This window comes from Lissotriton helveticus, chromosome 5_1, assembly GCF_964261635.1.
Source record: "Lissotriton helveticus chromosome 5_1, aLisHel1.1, whole genome shotgun sequence".
Lineage (NCBI taxonomy): Eukaryota > Metazoa > Chordata > Amphibia > Caudata > Salamandridae > Lissotriton > Lissotriton helveticus.
Window position 1 is genome coordinate 1822864323 of NC_136065.1, and position 19808 is coordinate 1822884130.

Below are 19808 nucleotides of genomic sequence, written 5' to 3' on the forward strand. Positions count from 1 at the left end.
CAGACATCGGCATCCCACGAGTGGGAGCTCAATGCTCAGGAGACAAGATACCTGTTCGACAGGTGGGGGACACCATCGGTGGACCTGTTTGCCACACGCCAGAATGCAAAATGCCAAAACTTCGCATCCAGGCAGCCCGAGGAGGGGACACTGGGGAATGCCCTATGGATAGATTGGTCAAGGACATTTGCCTACGCCTTTCCCCCGATACCACTGATGCACAGAGTACTGAGCAAGTGCAGAGCGAGCAACATGACACTGATACTGGTCGCACCGCAGTGGGCGAGGCAGACCTGGTACTCGCAGATCATGGAGATGACACAGTGTGCACCCCACAGATTCAGCAGAAGGAAAGATCTACTGTCCATGCAGAACGGAGAGGTACTGCATCCAGAGCCAGAGAGCATGAGCCTAGTAGCGTGGCTCCTGAGGACATAGAGTTCGCACATTTGAGACTACCAGAAAGCACCCTGAGGGTACTTCGGGAGGCACGAAGGCCCAGCACTCGAAAGTGCTACGTTGCGAAATGGAAAAGATTCACAATATGGTGCAGACAGGAAAGACTCCACAATAAGATGAAGAGGGACTCCACAGTGCTAAGGTACCTGACGCACTTACTGGAGAAGAACCTTAGCTCATCCTCGTTAAGAGTTCACTTGGCAGCGATAGTAGCCTACACAAGGGGAGAAACGTGCAGGAGCTTCTTCACATCACAGGTGGTGAAGAGATTCCTAGAAGGAGCGAAAAGGATCGCACCACCCAAGCGGGTGCCGCCACCTGCATGGAACTTGAACACAGTCCTAACGGAACTCATGAAAGAGCCCTTTGAACCACTTCACAAGGCCTCCCTAAAGATGCTAACTATGAAAACAGCCTTCCTGGTTGCGATAACGTCCTTACGCAGAGTAAGCGAGCTTCAAGCGCTGACGCTACAAGAACCATACATACAAATACACAACGATAGAGTTGTGATGAGGACTGACCCACACTTCATGCCGAAGGTGGTATCCAATTTTCACATGAACCAGTCTATACAGATACCGAGTTTTTTCCAAAAACCCACAACCAGCGCAGAGAGAGCTCTGCACACCCTGGACGCCAGAAGGGCAGTCATGCACTACATTGAAAGGACAAAGGGGCACAGGAAAACGAAACAGTTTTTTGTGTCCTTCGCAAACAGCTTCATGGGCAAAGCAGTAACCAAAAGGACCATTGCACGATGGATCGCACAAACAATCCAACTCTGCCACAAACGGGCAGGACAGGAACTGGCTGAGGGGACACGTGCCCACTCCACCAGGAAGAAGGGCGCTACAATAGCCTTCCTGGCTAACACACCCATAGAGGACATATGCCTGGCGGCAACATGGGCTTCGGTGCACACGTTCACGAAGCACTACTGTGTGGACATACAAATGAACAAGGAAGCTCAAGTGGGACAGAAGGTGCTACAGCACATATTCAACACCCAACGCTCATCTTCCACCCAGCCGCCACAGAGATGAGAAACCGCTACAAAATCTATGCACAGCATAGTGAATCCAGAAAGATTCACGCTGCAAAACGAATAGTTTTCTTACCTGTCGGTGTAGTTTTGCAGCTTGAAGATCTTTCTGGATTCACTAGCGAACCCACCCACCTCCGCCAGAAAGATGAGGCTGGAGAGAGAAGAGGTGGTTAACTAAAGAATAGACTTTGAAAATACAAAGCGGTAAATACAAACTAAGAAGAACATTGCCATTACTTCGGAAACGAAAGAAACACGGAAAAAAAGAACCCGAAGATGGCGCCCAAGAGTGGGAGCTTCCGCAGGAAGCATGCCGACGTCACCGGAAATACACCCAAAGGGGGTGTGACGCCGACGCCCACCTGGGCAAAGAGAAAAAAAAAAAAAAAACAAAGAAAAGACTACGAATCCGGACCCAACCACAAGACCGCGGAATAATGCACAGCATAGTGAATCCAGAAAGATCTTCAAGCTGCAAAACTACACCGACAGGTAAGAAAACTATTCGTTATCTGCTACATCTGTACAAGTGCAATCTAGCGTACACTTCCATTCGGATACATCTATCCGCCATCGCAGCATATCTTCAGAATAGGCAGCACCTCTCTGTCTTCAGAGTGCCGGCCATCAAAGCTTTCCTTGAAGGTCTGAAACGAGTCATTCCCCCAAGAACACCGCCAGCTCCGGTGTGGAACCTCAATGTGGTCCTCACCAGACTGATGGGACCACCATTTGAACCACTGCACTCGTGTGAACTCCAGTTCCTAACGTGGAAAGTGGCTTTCCTAATTGCTATTACGTCACTGAGGCGTGTTAGTGAGCTGCAAGCGCTCACAATCCAAGAGCCATTCATTCAGATTCATCCAAATAGGGTAGTACTACGTACTAACCCCAAATTCCTTCCGAAGGTGGTGTCACAGTTTCATCTCAACCAAACTATTGACTTACCGGCATTCTTCCAAAACCCACAAACGGTGGCGGAAAGAATGCTCCATACGTTAGACGTACGGAGGGCGTTGATGTACTACATTGACAGAACACAACACTTTAGGAAAACAAAACAACTTTTTGTTGCCTTCTCACCACAACACAAAGGCAACCCTATTTCCAAAGCAGGAATAGCCAGGTGGATTGTTAAGTGCATCCAAATATGTTATCAAAAGGCCAAGCGCACTTTAACGATACCCCCAAGGGCGCACTCCACACGCAAATTGGGGGCATCCATGGCTTTCCTAGGAAACATTCCTTTAGAGGATATTTGCAGAGCAGCCACGTGGATTACACCACATACCTTTACAAAACACTACTGTGTTGATGTACATTCCAAGCAGCAAGCTGCTGTAGGACAGGCTGTTCTCAAGACACTTTTTCAAGTTTCTGCAGCTGGCACGGGCAACCGCCGCTGATGGAGGGACTGCTATGTATTCTATGCTAAGATATGAATTTAGCAGCCCACATGCCTCGAACTGAATATGCTACTTACCAGTATGCATCTGTTCTTGGCATGTAGGGCTGCTAACATTCATATCGCCCACCCTCCTCCCCGGTGCCTGTCGCAGCTGCAGATATACTATTGTATTCAATCATTAGCATGGACATCCTTTACACTTTTCACTCCATCTTCTGCCACAATGGCGAAAAACAATCTGAGGATGGAGCCGATGCCCATGCGCACTGTAGTCCAGGGGAGGAGCCACCTATCTCAGGATACTTCGAAGACTCTTCCAGGACAACAATGTGCGATCATCCGGACCCAACACTAGGCGGCGATCTAATGCTAAGATATGAATGTTAGCAGCCCTACATGCCAAGAACAGATGCATACTGGTAAGTAGCATATTCAATATATATATATATATATATATATATATATATATATATATATATATATATTTAAAAATACAACATTAATAAAGGCAAATCTCCCCTACATACAGAAAAACTAAATCTTTGAGCAAACATGATACATCAGAAAGCATGTGAATTACTACTCTCCCCCTCCTCCTTTTTAGGAGTAGGGGAGCAGTTGGGCAGCTGTGTCCTGAACTAGTTGTACACTATAATAAAGAGATTTAGGGAGGGCTAAGTGGTTAGTATTACAAAAGTCCTTGATGATCTAAAGTCATTAACTTTTGAAACCATGTAAGTTGAAAAAGTATATTAGTACTTGTAGTTAAGAAAAAATGGGATTTAGACACTACTTTTACCAGAGGGATCACAGTCCTTTACTCTGAAGGTTTCTCCCTACTGCAACATCAATGGGAGCAGAACCCATTGAAGATAACCAATATTTTGTTAGTTCATAATGAAGAGCCATTGAAAGTTTTGCTCCATTTAACTTCAACTGAATGTGTCAAATCCATGCATATTCTGGTTGCTTGCACACATGCAGGGCTCGAGGTTTTCTATAGAGGTCATAATGCTCCCTACTGTCAAAATGAAATCTTAGTGATCAGCATCCCTATGATCAAAGAAAACCACCTGACTGCACTTTGGGGATGGGTCAAATTAGATATGCAAATATTACAAAGGAGGAGTTAGAGAGGCAGTGTTTGCGGTACTCCACATGTTAAGACTTTTGACTAAGATGCGTTGAGGAAATTGTAATCAGTTGCCGGCAGTTATTGAGAATGAAGCAACCTATTCTGATCCGGTGCATCTGATTTCAGAAGCTGTTGATGATCCGTGTTGTCGAAAGGATCCAACTGATCAAATAAGATGGGTGCCTGTCAACAAACGCTGCACCTGCTTAAAAGGCCAGACCATCCAAAGCATCAGCTACTCCTTGCCCTGATCCCAAGCGCTTGGTGGCAGCCAGCTTGCATTTGTTGTAATCTATCATTATCCACATGGAACTCTTTATTCCCATGCCCTCTCCGCTACACCAAACTCACATTGCTGAAGTAAACTCCTGATGAGTGGCTTCAGGCTGTAGGGAACTAAGAAGGTCAAGTGAGTACCCCCCTTAGTGTGTTTGATCTCTCTATTAATTGATCTATAGGTGAAACCTATTTAATACCATCCTGTCATACTTCGTGAACAAATGTAAACGATTACAATCCTACATACTAAAGCATATCCACACAATGAAGTTAATACGAAAGGTTTTTACAATATGTCACACACCCACTGTCTCCTGGAACCACAGAAAGCATGTACATTTTTGGTAGATCCTTGCATTCAAAAATCCTAGTTGCAAAGTGTTTTACCAAACTACCTATTGTGGATGCTAAATATTTAAGTGGTGCTTGTTTCTTCTTTCTTCAGGAATCTGATGATGATGACGACGACGATGATGATGACGATGACGACGATGATGATGATGACGATGATGATGACGATGATAAGGATGATTCGTCAGAGGACGGCGGAGACTCCTCTGACTCCAGCAGTGACGACGACAGTGAAGATGGGGACGAGGTGGGCATTGAGGTGGACAGAGCAATTTATCGACCGGACCTGACACTGGTGGGGAGGAAGAGGGAAGGGGACAGAAAGAAATTGGTGATTATGTTCATCCTGGTGCCAGGTCGCTTCTGCACTGCTATTCCAACCCATTTTTATACTATTTGATAGCTGATGTTTTAGTGCAAATGCATCACTCTGCATTTGCTATTTGTATTCTATGAACCTAATCATTCATCATTAACAAGCCACATTTACCATATGTAACCATATCATTAGCTTTTTATGTATGTATATATGTATGTTCAATAGCATGTGTGGCTGTTGATGCACATTACTCCTGCCATCTAGTGTTGGTTTCGGAGTTATGCAAATGCTTTGTCTTCGAAGAAGTCTTTCGAGGCACGAGGTAAAGTGACTCCTCCTCTTGGTGATACTGTGCATAGGCATCGACTACATTGTTAGATTGTTTTTTGTCCGCCATCGAGTTCAGATGTTTGTGCCTCTCCTCCACATTCAACTCCGTTTGGTACGAATCTTCCATCCTATTCTGTCTTTGATGTTATAGTGAATCTCAATCGTGCTTCTCCAAGCCGTTGCCACTCGAAACTCTTCAACAGGTCGGACATTCATCGTACGCTTTTCAGGGCGGTGCCCGTCTCAGGCCTACATTTCCACCTGCACCATCGGTTCGAAAGATGTGTTCCTGATGGAACGAACACCTTTTTGATTCTGCCCGCAGTGTCACGCCAAATATTGACGCACCAACCTCCACCATGTGTGTAACAACTACCTTTCACGGGATCACCGCAAGACCAACTACGAAGCCTGCAAGTCTTTTCGATCCAAAAAGACTCTTCACGATCGAAGGGCACGTCAACTTGAAATGTCTTACCTCAGTGAGGAGCATGCCCAGGAAGAGCCGGAAAGCGAGGAGGAAGACGCAGTAGTTTCCATCCAGGAGATCTCCGGCTCTGATGTGGAGAAAGAACTCAAATACACCCTGCCTCTCAGACAGCACATGAGTACTGCTGCCCCAAACCCTTCTCCACCAAAAGATTTCCAATGCCTCTCCCCTGCCACTGCTAGAGGTCACCGGACTGCCACTGCCTTCAGGCCATGGTCTGATCTGAAAAAAGACTTTAGACGCCCGCCTTCATGCCCGGCACCGACAACAACTATTAAACCCGAGCCTTTGGCTTCAGCCTCGACCTCTTAATATCAAGCACATTCTTTGGTTTCTGCCAAGCCTTCAAAACCGACACAGCAGTCGACTCCATCTCTTTCAGTGCCAGAAAAGAAATCATTTAAAACCTTGATTGTGAAATTTCCAGAATTGAAACCCTCAAAGCATTCTTAGGTATCTTTGTCTCCGTTCTAGCCAATTCTCGAGAAAATTGACATTAAACAGAAAGATCCATATTCCCTGGACACTTGTGGCTGTTGCTGTTATATTTTACACGGTTCTCTTAGCCTGGGCATCTTTATACTGACACTTCACTTACACCCCTTTCTCACCCACCTCAGGGAATACAATCTAACAAAGGAGTTGATGCCCATGTGCAGTTCCACCAAGAAGAGGAGTCACTTTACCTCATGACTCAAAAGACTTCTTCAATGAAAACAAGTTGCACAACTTCAAACACAACACTACATGGCAGGAGTATGCAGAGCATGTAAATCTACAGCACTACATGCCACAAACGGATGCTTTCAGTAACATAATCCATCAGTAGCATGTGTTGTCCTTTGATACATAACATATGCTTAGCGTTATCGTGCCATCTAGTGTTGTTTTTCTTTGAAGAAGTCTTCGAGTCTCGAGGTATAGTAACTCCTTCTCCGGTGGGCTTTGCGCATGTTGCTTGGCTCCTTTTATTCGATTGTTTTTTTCTGCCATCAGGTTCGGACGTCCATATCGCAGCTCCAACAAATTTACTATCCGAACAACAGCTAGTGTTTATTGTTCATTTCACTACGCCCGCACAGGCTTGGGCCCAGCCTCCCAGAACATCTTCACCTCCATTCTACAAGACAAAGCCCACATGGGATGGAAAACACGCCCTTCAGCTTTTGCCCCAATTGCCACGCAAAGTACTCCTGGCAAGACCAACACGAAGTCTGCAATCTGTGTTTGTCACCGGAACACAAGGAGACTTCCTGGGAAGCGTGCTTGGAGTTCTGGCCGAAGAAAACATTTTGGCAGCGAAGGGAGTGTTGTTGGACCCACTCCTCCATGCAGTGACACACAGAAGACGCACCGGACATCTTCGAGGAACAGCCGCTGGACCCCGAACAAGAAACCGAAGACACAGAGGTGCAGACGGCACCACCGGCTATTCTGATACCTCTTGCTAGCAGTAGGGACAGCTCAAACTATGACTCAGATTCCACACAGGGGCACATGAGTACCTCAGCGAAAGATGCCCAAACCCCTACCAAGCTACCCAAACCGGCTATCTGAAAGAAACATGTAGTGATAGATTCCTTACCTTAGAATTACCCCCAGGCGTCCGACTGGATCCGGAAAGTTTTTGTCAGCAGTACCTCTGCGTGTCGGAAGGTGGCGTGGTGGTCGCCGAGATGACGTCGCGGCAGCTACTTAGACGCCGCCCTCGCGCTCTGACGACCGTTCTTCCCTTTTCTGCGCTGGCAAGCACTGTTCCGGAGAGAGCGGTACCCCCAGTCACTTTTTGACTGAGTTTTTCGGGGCCTTTTTGTCTCTGTTTTTCGAGTCGATCAACTCCTGCTGCCGTAGTGATGCCCGGTTTCAAGTCCTGCGGGGACTGCCGTCGCATGATGTCGGTGACGAACCCGCACCACGTGTGTCTCTCCTGCCTGGGACGCGACCACGACCCTAAGTCGTGCCCCGACTGCCGGGCCATGGCGCCAAAGACTTTGCGGGAGCGGTCCCGAAGGTTGCTTAAGTCCGGCAATCGGCTCCGCGCCGTTTAAGGTCCTCGTCCCGTGGGAGGTCGAGGAACCTGTCGTGCAGCTAACACAATCGCTTATCTGGTTCGAAGTCTTCGCACTCTGGGTCAGGTAAGGCGAAGCATCACAAGAAGTCGAAGAAGCGCCATCGCTCTCCGACTTCCCCTCACCCGTCGCAACTGAGGGTGTGAGTGGTGCCACCCCTGCGGCTCCGACTGAGCTTATGCAGTTGCCGTCGGCCTACCCGCCCTTCCCGGGTCCATCGGCGACTCCAGCCCAGCCGCAGGATTTTCTGTCAGCCATGGCCTGCCTCTTTGGGTAGTCGGGCCCGACTGGGGGCCCTTGCTCTGCATTGTCGGCAGCTCCGGTATCGCTGTCTACTCCTTTTCGCATGGCCCCCAAGGATCCAGGTCTGGATCCCGGTCGACCTCATTATTATTATTATTAACAAATTTTATATAGCGCCTGGTTACCCTTGGGCATCCCCGCGCTCATCCAGAGAAAGACACCACCACACTAGGCACAAGAATTAGGCAGGAAACAGGTGAGTTTTTAAAAGTTTACGGAACCGTAAAAAACTCGTTTCCGAGTGCAAGTACAGAGGGAGAGAGTTCCACAGAGTGGCCACGTTTATGGAGAATCTTCTGCCACCGGTTCTTGCCTTCCTCACCCTCATAACCTGCAGCAGGTGTTGATGGTCAGAACGGAGAGAGCGGGAGGCCTTGTAGGACTGAACCATATCCCCTAAAATAGGTGGGCCTTTCCCCTGCAGAATTTTGTGGGCCATACAGAGTGCCTTGAATTTCACCCTCTCTCTGACGGGGAGCCAGTGTAGCGCCTTAAGCGCAGGGCGAGCCGACTGACGCCTAGGAAGATCCGTCAGGAGCCTGGCGGCCGCGTTCTGCACTTGCTGCAGTTTGTTTAGGGTGGATTCTGGAGCGCCCAGAAACAATACGTTACTGAAGTCCAGCCGCGAGATGATAAGCCCCTGAATGAGTAACCTCCTAGAGGCCACTGGGAGGAGAGGTAGAATCTTCCGGGCTGATCGGAGCAGGCCGAAACACACGCCTGCGATCTTTTTTGCGTGTGTTTTAAAAGAAAGGTCCTGCTCGAGCCACACTCCCAGGCTCTTGATCTCCTGCTTGGGGGTGGGTACGGGTCCCAGGCAGCTGGGCCAACTGCTAGGTGATAAAGAGGGAGGGGAATTCCCCAGCAGCATCAGTTCCGTCTTGGAGCCGTTAAGCTTGAGAGCTGAGCTACACATCCACGTGAAGATCTTATCCAAACACGTGTGCAGCCGGTCGGGTTGGTGAGCCGACTGGGAAAGGCCTACCACCAACTGAGTATCATCAGCATAGCTGATGATCTTGATACCCAGAGGCAGTACCACACTCTCCAGAGGGGCCATATAAATGTTAAATAGGGTAGGGCTCAACGATGAGCCCTGTGGCACACCACACTGGAGAGGTACTGAGGATGATTTCTCGTGGCCTTCCCACACCTCAAATGTCCGGCCTTCCAAAAAGGAAGCGAACCACTTGAGGGCCATCCCGGAGACCCCCACCCCCGACAGCCGTCGGAGAAGCACCTGATGGTCTACGGTGTCAAAAGCAGCACTGAGGTCCAGGAAGATCACTGCCACTGATCCCCCTGAATCCAAAATGCTCCTAGCATTCTCCACGACTGCCAGCAGGGCAGTATCGGTCCCCTGACCGGGGCGGAAGCCCGTTTGGGAATTGCCCAGGAGGGAATTGGACTCCAAGAAGCCCGATAGGCGACTATTCACTAGCTTCTCCGCCACCTTACTAAGGCCGGGGAGCAGGGAAATGACACCTCCACTGACGTCTGCATCACTTCCAACGTCGCCCGTGCCCCCGGACACGGAGCCAGAACGGCATCACTCAACGCCGATTCTGACGCCGATAGGGCCTTTCTACCCCTATGTCCAGCCTCCTTATTTTCAGCCTGTTCATCAGCCTTCGGAGGAAGGGGAAGACTGGGGGAGGTCTTAGGACCCTCTCACAGCACAGTGTGAGTTTGACCCGGACTGGGCAGAGGAATTGGAGGATGCCTGTGGTCTTGATATCTCTTCTGACCTTGGCTTGCTGTCTCCTCTGACCATGGCTACGGAGGAGGGTGCGAGTTATGCTGTGGTGTTGCGTAGGGCGGCCGGGGCTCTCCACCTCCAACTCCCTACAGTAGCCGTCTGGACTAACCTCCTGACAGAAGTGTGTCAGCTGGCAGCCACCTCTGCAGAGCCACTGCTGCCTTTTAATGATGTGCTTTCTGACGTTCTTTTGGGCACCTGTTCCAGGCCCAACACAGGGGCTCTTGTGGATAGGAATGTGGCCCGACGCCATCACCCGTCTCCGGGCAACCCCATTTTCCTTTCCCAACACCCCACCCCTGAGAGCTTGATTGTCCAAGCCTCTGTGTCCCCAAGCGCATTCCCTTCCGCACCCCTGGACAGGGAATCCAAGAAACTGGAACAGGTCTGTAAGAAATTTGTTTCCGCCTGTTCAGGGCTGCAGTCTGTGAACACCGCATGCCTCTTGGGCCGTTATTCCCACTCTGTGTAGGATACGGGGGCGAAGTGCTGCCTCAGTGTCCTGAGGAGGCTCGGACAGTGCTCTCTAAAGCTATTGCTGAAGGGAGAGACGCAGCGAAGGTCACGATTTGTTGTGGCCTTGACATCGCCGACTCTCTGGGCAGGGCGATTTCCACGACAGTGGCGCTCTGTCGCCACGCCTGGCTGAGGACTACTTGTTTCTCTGGGAATGTCCAGAACACCCTGATGGACATGCCCTTTGATGGCAACAAAGCAGACAGTGCGTTGTAGCGCTTTAAGGACTTGCAGGGTACAGCCAAGTCCTTGGGCGTTTCCGACACGCACCCTCCTCCACCTTCTGCTTTTCGCTCCTTTCGTGGCCACGGAAGGGGCGCCCGACACGTTCGCTTCAGAGCCACAGGCCTGCGCAGTAACAGTCTCAGCACGGATGTGGAACCCGCCGAGGCGGGTCAGGGGGCCATCGGGCAGATCAGTCCACCTCCACCCAGCCACCACTGCTTCCAGACCTTCCTAGTCCGGTCTTTCAGGCCCATCAAACACCAGTGGTTGGCAGGATCCGCCATCACCTCCCCCATTGGCGCACCATTACTTTGGACAGGTTGGTTTTACAAATAGTCCGAAGGGGCTACTCCCTCCCCTTCAAGACTACCCCCTCCCCTTCGAGACTACCCCTCCAGCCAAGCCACCCCAGTATCACCGCATGTCGGGGGATCACTTGGCACTTCTTCAACAGGAAGTCACGGCCCTCTTGGCTAAGGGGGCCATAGAGTTCGTTCCTGCACCAGACATAGTACGTGGTTGTTATTCCCACTACTTTCTGGTGCCCAAGAAGGACAAGGGCTGCGTCCTATCATGGACCTCAGGGACGTCAATCGCTTCCTCCGGAAGGAGACATTCAGGATGTAAACTCTAGCTCAGGTCTTGTCTGCCCTCCACCCTGGAGACTGGATGATAGCGTTGGGCCTGCAAGACGCATATTTCCACATTCCCGTCCTGCTGGCCCACAGGCATTACCTGCGGTTCACGGTAGGCAGCGACCCCTTTCGGTTTACCATGCTCCCCTCTGGCCTTACCAGAGCCCCTCGGATGTTCATCAAAGTGATGGCGGTGGTTGCAGCTCATATGCGCAGATCATGCGTTCCAGTCTTCCCCTATCTCAACAACTGGCTGTTGAAGTCGGGCTCGCCCCGGACAGTCTTCTCCCAACTCCAGACTAAGGCCGACCTCCTGCATTTGCTGGGGTTCTCCACCAATGTGCCGAAGTCGCACCTGATTCCCTCTCAGAAGCTCCTCTTCATCAGAGCGGTTCTGGATACAACGGACTTTCGGGCCTATCATCCCGAACGGTGAGTCCAGGATATTCAGGCTATGATTCCGATCTTTCAGCCTCTATCCTGGGTTTCGGTCAGGATGACCCTGAGGCTGCTGGGCCTCATGGCCTCCTGCATCCTGCTGGTCACTCATGCCAGATGATATATGCAGACTCTGCAGTGGCACCTGAAGTTCCAGTGGGCGCAGCATCGGGGGAACCTGCCCGATTACATCCAGATCTCGGAGGGCACTGCACACCAGCTGGAGTGGTGGCTCATTAACCGGCATTGGGTCAATGGCAGATCCCTTTCCCTTCCCCAACCGTAGCACACAGTGGTGACTGTGTCCCTCCTGTGATGGGGGCCACATGGGAGAGGCGGAGATCAGAGACCTCTGGTCTCTGGCGGAATCCAGGCTCCATATCAACCTTCTGGAAATTCGGGCGATCCGATTTGTACTGAAGGTATTCCTTCCCTCTGTCAAGGGGAGAGTAGTGTAGGTGTTCACAGACAACACCACCACCATGTGGTACTGCAACAAACAGGGCGGGCTGGGGTCGTGGACCCTATGTCAGGAGGCCCTGCGCCTCTGGACATGGCTAGAACATCAGGGCTTTTCCCTAGTGGTTCAACACCTGGCAGGTTCATTGAACGCCAGGGCAGACGAACTCAGCCTCAGGTGCATGATGGATCACGAATGGCGTCTTCACTCGGACGTGGCGCAAGGTCTCTTTCGACAGTGGGGAGAGCCTTGGTTAGATCTATTCGCCACCAAAGAGAATGCGCAATGTCAGCAGTTCTGGGCCTTGGAATTTCCAAGGCGGCACTCACTAGGCTTTTCGTCGCAAGTGGCATTGCGGTCTGTTGTACCCCTTTCCGCCTATACCACTTCTGCCCCGGATTGCTGAAGATCAGGCGCAACCAGACCCAAGTCATTCTTGTGGCTCCGGACTGGGCTCAAAGAGTTTGGTATCCCTAGCTACTCCGTATGACCATCGATTCCCCCGATCCGACTGCCTCTTCGGGAGGATCTTACCCCAGTATTGGAACTTTCATAGAATCCCATGCTTTGTATCATTCCCCGTCGTCGGAATGGGAGTCTCGGTAACAAAAATACCATAGCTGTAGGTACTAAAGACCAAGGAAAAAGGCCTAGGCCTCATTCCCTTTTGTAGCATATCACCATCTTTGTGTAAAAGAGACCAAACTCAGGCCTCAGCCAATCAGAAGTGCCTCACCCCTTAGAACCTTTCTGAAGGAACCTCAGAGCCTCAGATTTTCTACCGCACGTTGTGCTTAGGGAGTCTCCTTTGAGCTCTGCTCAACTTCTACTTTTACAAAGGTTTTCTTCAGGATTTCTACTTCAAATTCACTTCAGGATTGTTGGCTGCCTTCCAGGATGTCAGAAATGGAGAAGAAAAAAGCCCTTTCCAAACCTTGTTCCACCTGTGGTAAGAAAAGGCTTTTGTGGAGGATAAGCACAAAGACTGCATTTACTGCCTCTATCCTGACCACCAGGCTGCGGACTGTAAAATCTGTCGCACCTTTTCAGCCAAGACCCTCCGGGACCGTGAGGGAAGAGTCTTGACATGGCTCCATAAGCTGAAAACCAGGAAAGATACTGTCTCCAGTGACAGTGAGGATGCAGCATCGATGTCTTCTTCAAGAAGGTCAGTGAAAAGGGGTAGGGGTTCCCCTTCACCTTCTATGGAAAGATCTTCCAAGGCCTCAAAAAAGACCCCCAGTGAGTCTGAGAGCCCAGGTCCCAGCAAATCTCCTCACCGAGGTGTAAAGGAGAGGGTAGGACCAGATTCGCCTTCTAAAGGTGAGAAGACTGTCACAGCCTTCAAAAAACCTTCATCCCAGTCTTCTGAGAGGAGTTCCAAGTCCTTGACGACGAAGACGTCGACGACAGAGGTTCCGTCGACGAAAAAATCAAAGTCTGCATTGATGTCATCGACGATCCCGTCGACAGGGGAGTCGTCGACGAAGGTTCCGCCGACAGCGGTTTCTTCACCGTCGACGGTGACGACGACGAAGTCGCCGCCGACGAAGATGCCGCCGAAGGTGCCGTCGACGAAGGTGTCAACGCCGAAGGTGCCGACGACGGCAGTTTCAATCTCACCGTCGACGATGGTGCCGACGTCGACAATGGGGGCGACGACGACGGTCTCGTCGACGAGGGCGACCATAACAATGACAACGGCTGGCGTGTCGACCGTTTCCTCGTCGTCGACCCCGATCTCGCCGACGCGTATACAGCCGTCGACGATCTTACCCTCTGAAAAGAGGATTACCATTTCTGTGACACGGATCACGCAGGAGGTTACTTCTCCGAAGACTATGTCTCCTCTACTGCCAACACTGCTTCTGCAAGAAGGGGATTCAGAGGAGGAGGACCAGGACTCATACAGCTATGCCGATAGTCCCTCCCAACTTCTAGTCAAATGCCAGGACACTGACTCTGAGGGCGAATACGGACGCGAGGATATAGGCCATCATCAGTCGACCCAGTCGCAACATCATGCTGAGCAGGAAATGGTTTCAATGCCATCATCTTTCCTCCAAGATCTACATAAGATGCTGCAGGCCTATAAATCTAAGGCGAGTATGCCTCTTCCGGTGCCGTCAACGCCAGTAACTCCTGCAGAGATGTCAGCCTCATTGATAACGCCTGCCATTCAGCTCAAGTTTCCCCTCGGCCTCAAATGTCCATCCATCATGAGTCCTCCGGGTTACAAGACGTCCATGATGATTCCTCGGATGAGGGTCAGCAATCTGATCATGGCTCTATTCCCGATACTGAATATGACGAGTATATCATTCCGGATCCAGCATCGCCAGTCCCAGATCCGGTGGATTCCCCACCTGCAGACATTGGAGGCTTCCATCAGCTGATGGAGAGAGCCGCGGCGAGATTCAAATTAGCCATGCCTAAAGTTGCCAGGGATTGTTTTTTTATATGATTTCAAGGAACCTTTTATGAAATCAACTAGGTCCATTCCTATTGTGGATCATGTGTGGAAGGAGGGCCTAAAGGCCATGAAAAACCCGGCGACGGGGGTCCCGGTGCTACCGCGTCTGGATAAGAAATACAAGGCACCAGTTGATGGCCCGGCAGCCTTAACGGGTCATCCAAGACCAAACTCTGTGATCTCGCAAGCTGCGCAGAGGAAATCCCGTAACCCCTCTGCTCCCTTAACAACTCCTCTGGACAAGGAAGGGCGGAGGTTGGATAATGTGGGGAAGAGATTCTCGTCGATGGCAAGTTTGCTGGTGCGAGCGGCAAATGCCCTAGCGATCATGGGTAAATACGACCGCCAGCTTTGGTGTGATGTCGCTCCATACCTTGACCAGCTGCCTCCGGAATCTATGACAGAGGCAAAGAAAATCTTACAGTAGGGAGAAGCAACGTCGATGGAAATCATTGACTGCGCAATGGATATTGCGACAACGGCGTTCCGTTCATTGGCTGGGGCGGCAGTCCTCCGCCGCCAAGGGTGGTTCAAAGCTACTTGGTTTAGGCCTGAAATTCAAAACAAGGTCCTGGATCTTCCCTATGACGGTGAAGCATTATTTGGCAAGCTCATTGACAACACTCTTCAGGACATAAAACAGGACACAGAGACTGCCAGGTCCTTGGGGACCCTTCAATACAGAAAGTCTCCTTTTAAAGGATCCCGAGGTAGAGGTGGTAACTACAGAGGATCCCATCAACAACAACAACGCTATTCCACCACGGGCTCCGGTTCCCAGCAATACCATCAGCCTTATCAACAGCGCCAAAGCCAGTCTAGCAACTACTCCAGGCCTTACAATAAGGGGAAGCAGGCTGGACGAGGACGAGATTCATCCAAACGCCAATAGCGGCCTCCTGGCTCTTCCTACTGGACCCTCCTTCAAGAGATCATCAGTTGGAGGCAGGGTCACCAAATACCTTCACAACTGGTCCAGGATAACATCGGACCGTTGGGTGCTCAACACCATTCGGAAAGGGCATACCTTGGAATTCACGCAAGTCCCTCCACCCAAGCCCCCGGCAGCCATTCCATCGCAACAGCAGCGTCTCCTGCGGCTCGAAGTCCAACAGATGCTCCGGAAAGGAGCGATAGAGCCGGTCCCTGCAAACCAAAGGGGACAAGGATTTTATTCCAGGTTCTTCCTGATGAAGAAGACGCAAGAAAAGTGGCGCCCCATTTTAGACCTCCGGGAGCTAAACACCTATCTCATCTCCCTGTCCTTCCGGATGGTCTCTCTCCAGGACATCTTTATTTATTTATTTATTTATTTATTTATTCAGAGTTTTATATAGCGCGAACAAGATCTTTACAGATATCAGAGCGCTTCACAGAAACAGGGGGTGACGATAGCATGAAGGTGACGCGACATAATATTGGGTGCAATATAAACTTCAGTAGCATGATCGGATAGCAGTCATGTTCTAATAAAATGTCAGTAAACAATCAGATAAGCGAAAATATAAGACGATACTGAGTCTTTCATACAACTACGATAAAAATCAGGAGAACTTATGCTAAAGGGATGGCTTATGCCAGTATCTAAAAGTTACAGGGAGCAAGGGGAACGGGCCTCGATGTACAGTAGGTTAACGTGAATAGTCTAATAATAGATATTTAGTGAGTAGCATAAAAGGATCGACTAACCATCATGGAATTATGGCAAACAAGAGGAATAAACAAATCTAGATCATGCAAAATATGACATTATTTGACGTTAGACAAACATGAAACCAGTAATACCCAAGCGGCGCGAAAGTCTCTGAGGAACAGACATTAAAGTTCAGGTGGACTTAGCCATGAGGATGGCTTTCACCTCTTTCTTAAAGAAGGCCGTGGAGGAGATAAGCCTGGTTTCAGGAGGGAGTGCGTTCCAGATCCTCGGTGCCATTCCTGAGAAGCTTGAAGCTCATCAGCCCGGGGGACTTCATGGCCACGCTCGATCTCGAAGATGCGTATTTCCACGTTCCAATTCACCCAGCACACAGAAGGTTTCTGCGATTCACAGTAGCCAAGAGCCTTTTTCAGTTGAGGGTCTTACCCTTTGGACTCCGTTCAGCCCCAAGAATTTTCACAAAGGTGCTGGCGCCAGTAGCAGCTTTCCTGCGAAAGAACCATTCCCAGGTCTTTCCCTACCTGGACGACTGGTTACTGAAAGCTCCATCCAGGGAGGCAGCGCTGGAGGCTGTTCAAGCTTGTACCAATTTGTTTCAGAATCTAGGGCTCACTCTGAACAACGAGAAGTCTTCCCTGCTCCCGTCAAGGAAGGCTCGCTTCCTGGGAGCCATCTTGGAATCCAAGCTCTCAAGAGCCTTCCCTACTCAGAAAATGAGAGACAAATGACAAAATTTGGCTCAGGACTTGCGCGCAAAAAAGTGTCTTTCAGTTCGCCGCTACAAGTCTCTACTGGGGGTGATCATCGTATATCCCACTAATTCCCCATTGCAGACTAAGAATGCGTCCTCTGCAGGAGCAACTAGACAACCAGTGGCAGCAGGTCCACGGTTCATTCGAAGACAGAGTGATGGTCACTCCAAGCGTGAAGGAAGCTGCTTTATGGTGGACAAATCAAGACAACTTGTCCCAAGGTCTATCCTTCGCAAGCGACCCGTCTCCGCAAGTGATAACAACGGACGCGTCATTGGAGGGTTGGGGGGCAGTGATGCAAGACCTGCATGTCAGCGGTCATTATTCGCCCCAGGAGAAACGCCTCCACATCAACCTGTTAGAGCTCAGGGCGATACGACTGGCTCTGCAAGCTTTTCTTCCTCGCCTGAAAGGTTCACAAGTGCTTATCAGGACGGACAACACCACGGCCATGCACTATGTGAACAAGGAAGGGGGGACCAGATCTCGTCCATTGTCGCAAGAAGCTCAGCAGATCTGGGAATAGGCGATCCTTCAGAGGATTTCGCTGAGAGCAGAACACTTGCCAGGCGTCCTCAACGAAAACGCCGACAGACTGAGCAGGTCATCCTCAGTCAGCCACGAATGGGAATTGAATCAGAGAGTCTTGGAGGAGGTCTTCAGCCAGTGGGGCAGACCAGAGATCGATCTTTTTGCCACTCCGACCAACAAGAAATGCCTGTCTTATGCAAGCAGGCTTCCCCATCGAGGTTCTCTAGGGAGTGCGCTTTCGATAGCATGGTCGAGGACATTTGTCTACGCTTTTCCTCTCATACCTCTGATCCCACGACTCATCAGGAAGATCAAGATGGAGCCGTGCAGGATGATCCTTATAGCCCCTGCTTGGCCGAGGCAGTTCTGGTTCACGGAACTCCATCTGCTCTCGATAGCCCCTCCTCTTCCTTTTGAGGTTCTTCCAGATCTCCTCACGATGTCCGAGGGACAAGTTTGGCACCCAGATCCGCAGTCACTACATCTGACTGCATGGCTCCTGAGCAGCGAGAATTTATGAACCTACCCATTTCAAGTGAGATTAAGGAGGTCCTTTCTCAGGCAAGAGCTCCTTCTACGAACAGGACTTACAGTCTTAAGTGGAAGAGATTCTGTTGCTGGTGCAAGAGAGAAGGCATTGATCCTTTCGCTTCCGAGCCTCATCTGATCCTTCCTTATCTGCTGTCCTTGGCCAAATCGGGACTAGCCCATTCATCAATTACGGTCCATTTGGCGGCAATGTCGAGGTTCAGGAGGACTGGCTATGGACCCTCCTTGTGGTCCTCCAGAATTGTCAAACAATTTCTAAAGGGATTGTTCAGAGTTTATCCACCAGTGAGACCACCGCCTCTGACATGGCATCTGAATCTAGTCCTTTCTCAACTCATGAAAGGCCCGTTTGAACCAATCCATCGTTCTGACATAAAACACCTTTCATGGAAATTGGCTCTCCTCCTCGCTCTCACGTCGGCTAGGCGTGTTGGTGAATTGCAGGCCTTGACTATCCAAGAACCTTTCCTTCAATTCAAGAGAAACACTGTCATCATGAGAACTAACCCGAAGTTTATGCCTAAGGTCCCCTCGGACTTCCACTTGAATGAGTCGGTCATTTTGAAGGCGTTCTTTCCTCAAACGGCCACACCAGCAGAGAGAGCATTGCATTCGCTCCATGTGCAACGGTGTTTGAAATTCTACTTGGAGCGTACTAAGAGTTTTCGGAAAACCTCTCAGTTATTTGTTGCCTTCGGAGGTCCAAGCAAGGGCCTTCCTCTTTCCAAACAGGGCATTTCCAGATGGATCACAAGTGCCATTGTGCATTGTCACACTGCTGCAGGAAAACCTCTGACTGGAAAGGTTCGAGCGCATTCCATGAGATCTGTGGCTTCTTCTACAGCCCTCTTCGCAGGGGTACAGATCAAAGACATTTGCAGAGCTGCTACCTGGAGCAGCGTGCACACATTTACCAGGCATTACTGCTTGGAGTCCCTACAACAAGGTGATGTAGCAGTAGGACAGGCGGTCCTGAGGAACCTCTTCCAATGATTGGTGAGCTTTCCTTTCTGTCTTTCACATTTTGTATCTTTATGTCATGTTGCCTATTGCTATATTGTGATGATGCAGAATGTGGTTTTGGTACTAACTGCTTGCTACTCTGGTACAAAGCATGGGAATCTATAAAAGTTCCAATACTGGGGCAAGAAAACAAGTTACTTACCTGTAACTTTGGTTCCCCAGTATTGGTAACTTTCATAGATTCCCATGCGCCCGCCCGCCTCCCCGAGGAAAGCTCAGCCTACAACAGATATGGTGTCTAAGTACACAACGGCTACGAAAATCTGAGGCTCTGAGGTTCCTTCAGGAAGGTTCTAAGAGGTGAGGCACTTCTGATTGGCTGAGGCCTGAGTTTGGTCTATTTTACACAAAGAGGGTGATATGCTACAAAAGGGAATGAAGCCTAGGCCTTTTTCCTTGGTCTTTTGTACCTACAGCTATGGTATTTTTGTTACCGAGACTCCCATTCCGACGACGGGGAATGATACAAAGCATGGGAATCTATGAAAGTTACCAATACTGGGGAACCAAAGTTACAGGTAAGTAACTTGTTTTCTTCTTTTGCAGCAGCAGGGGACGGTCCTTCACCCGAACCTGTCCAGTCTCCACCTCTTTGCTTG

The 19808-nt window shown here is 50.1% G+C and overlaps 1 protein-coding gene across 6 annotated transcripts in view; it reads left to right on the plus strand.

Annotated features, from left to right (window-relative positions):
• The window catches only part of UBTF (upstream binding transcription factor), a 163773-nt gene that overhangs the window by 133689 nt on the left and 10276 nt on the right, over positions 1–19808 (plus strand). For all 6 annotated transcript variants that reach the window (XM_078645187.1, XM_078645189.1, XM_078645191.1 and 3 more), the window contains one exon: positions 4775–4927. In XM_078645187.1, coding sequence (XP_078501313.1) covers positions 4775–4927 — 153 coding nt within the window. The remainder of the gene's footprint in view (positions 1–4774; positions 4928–19808) is intronic.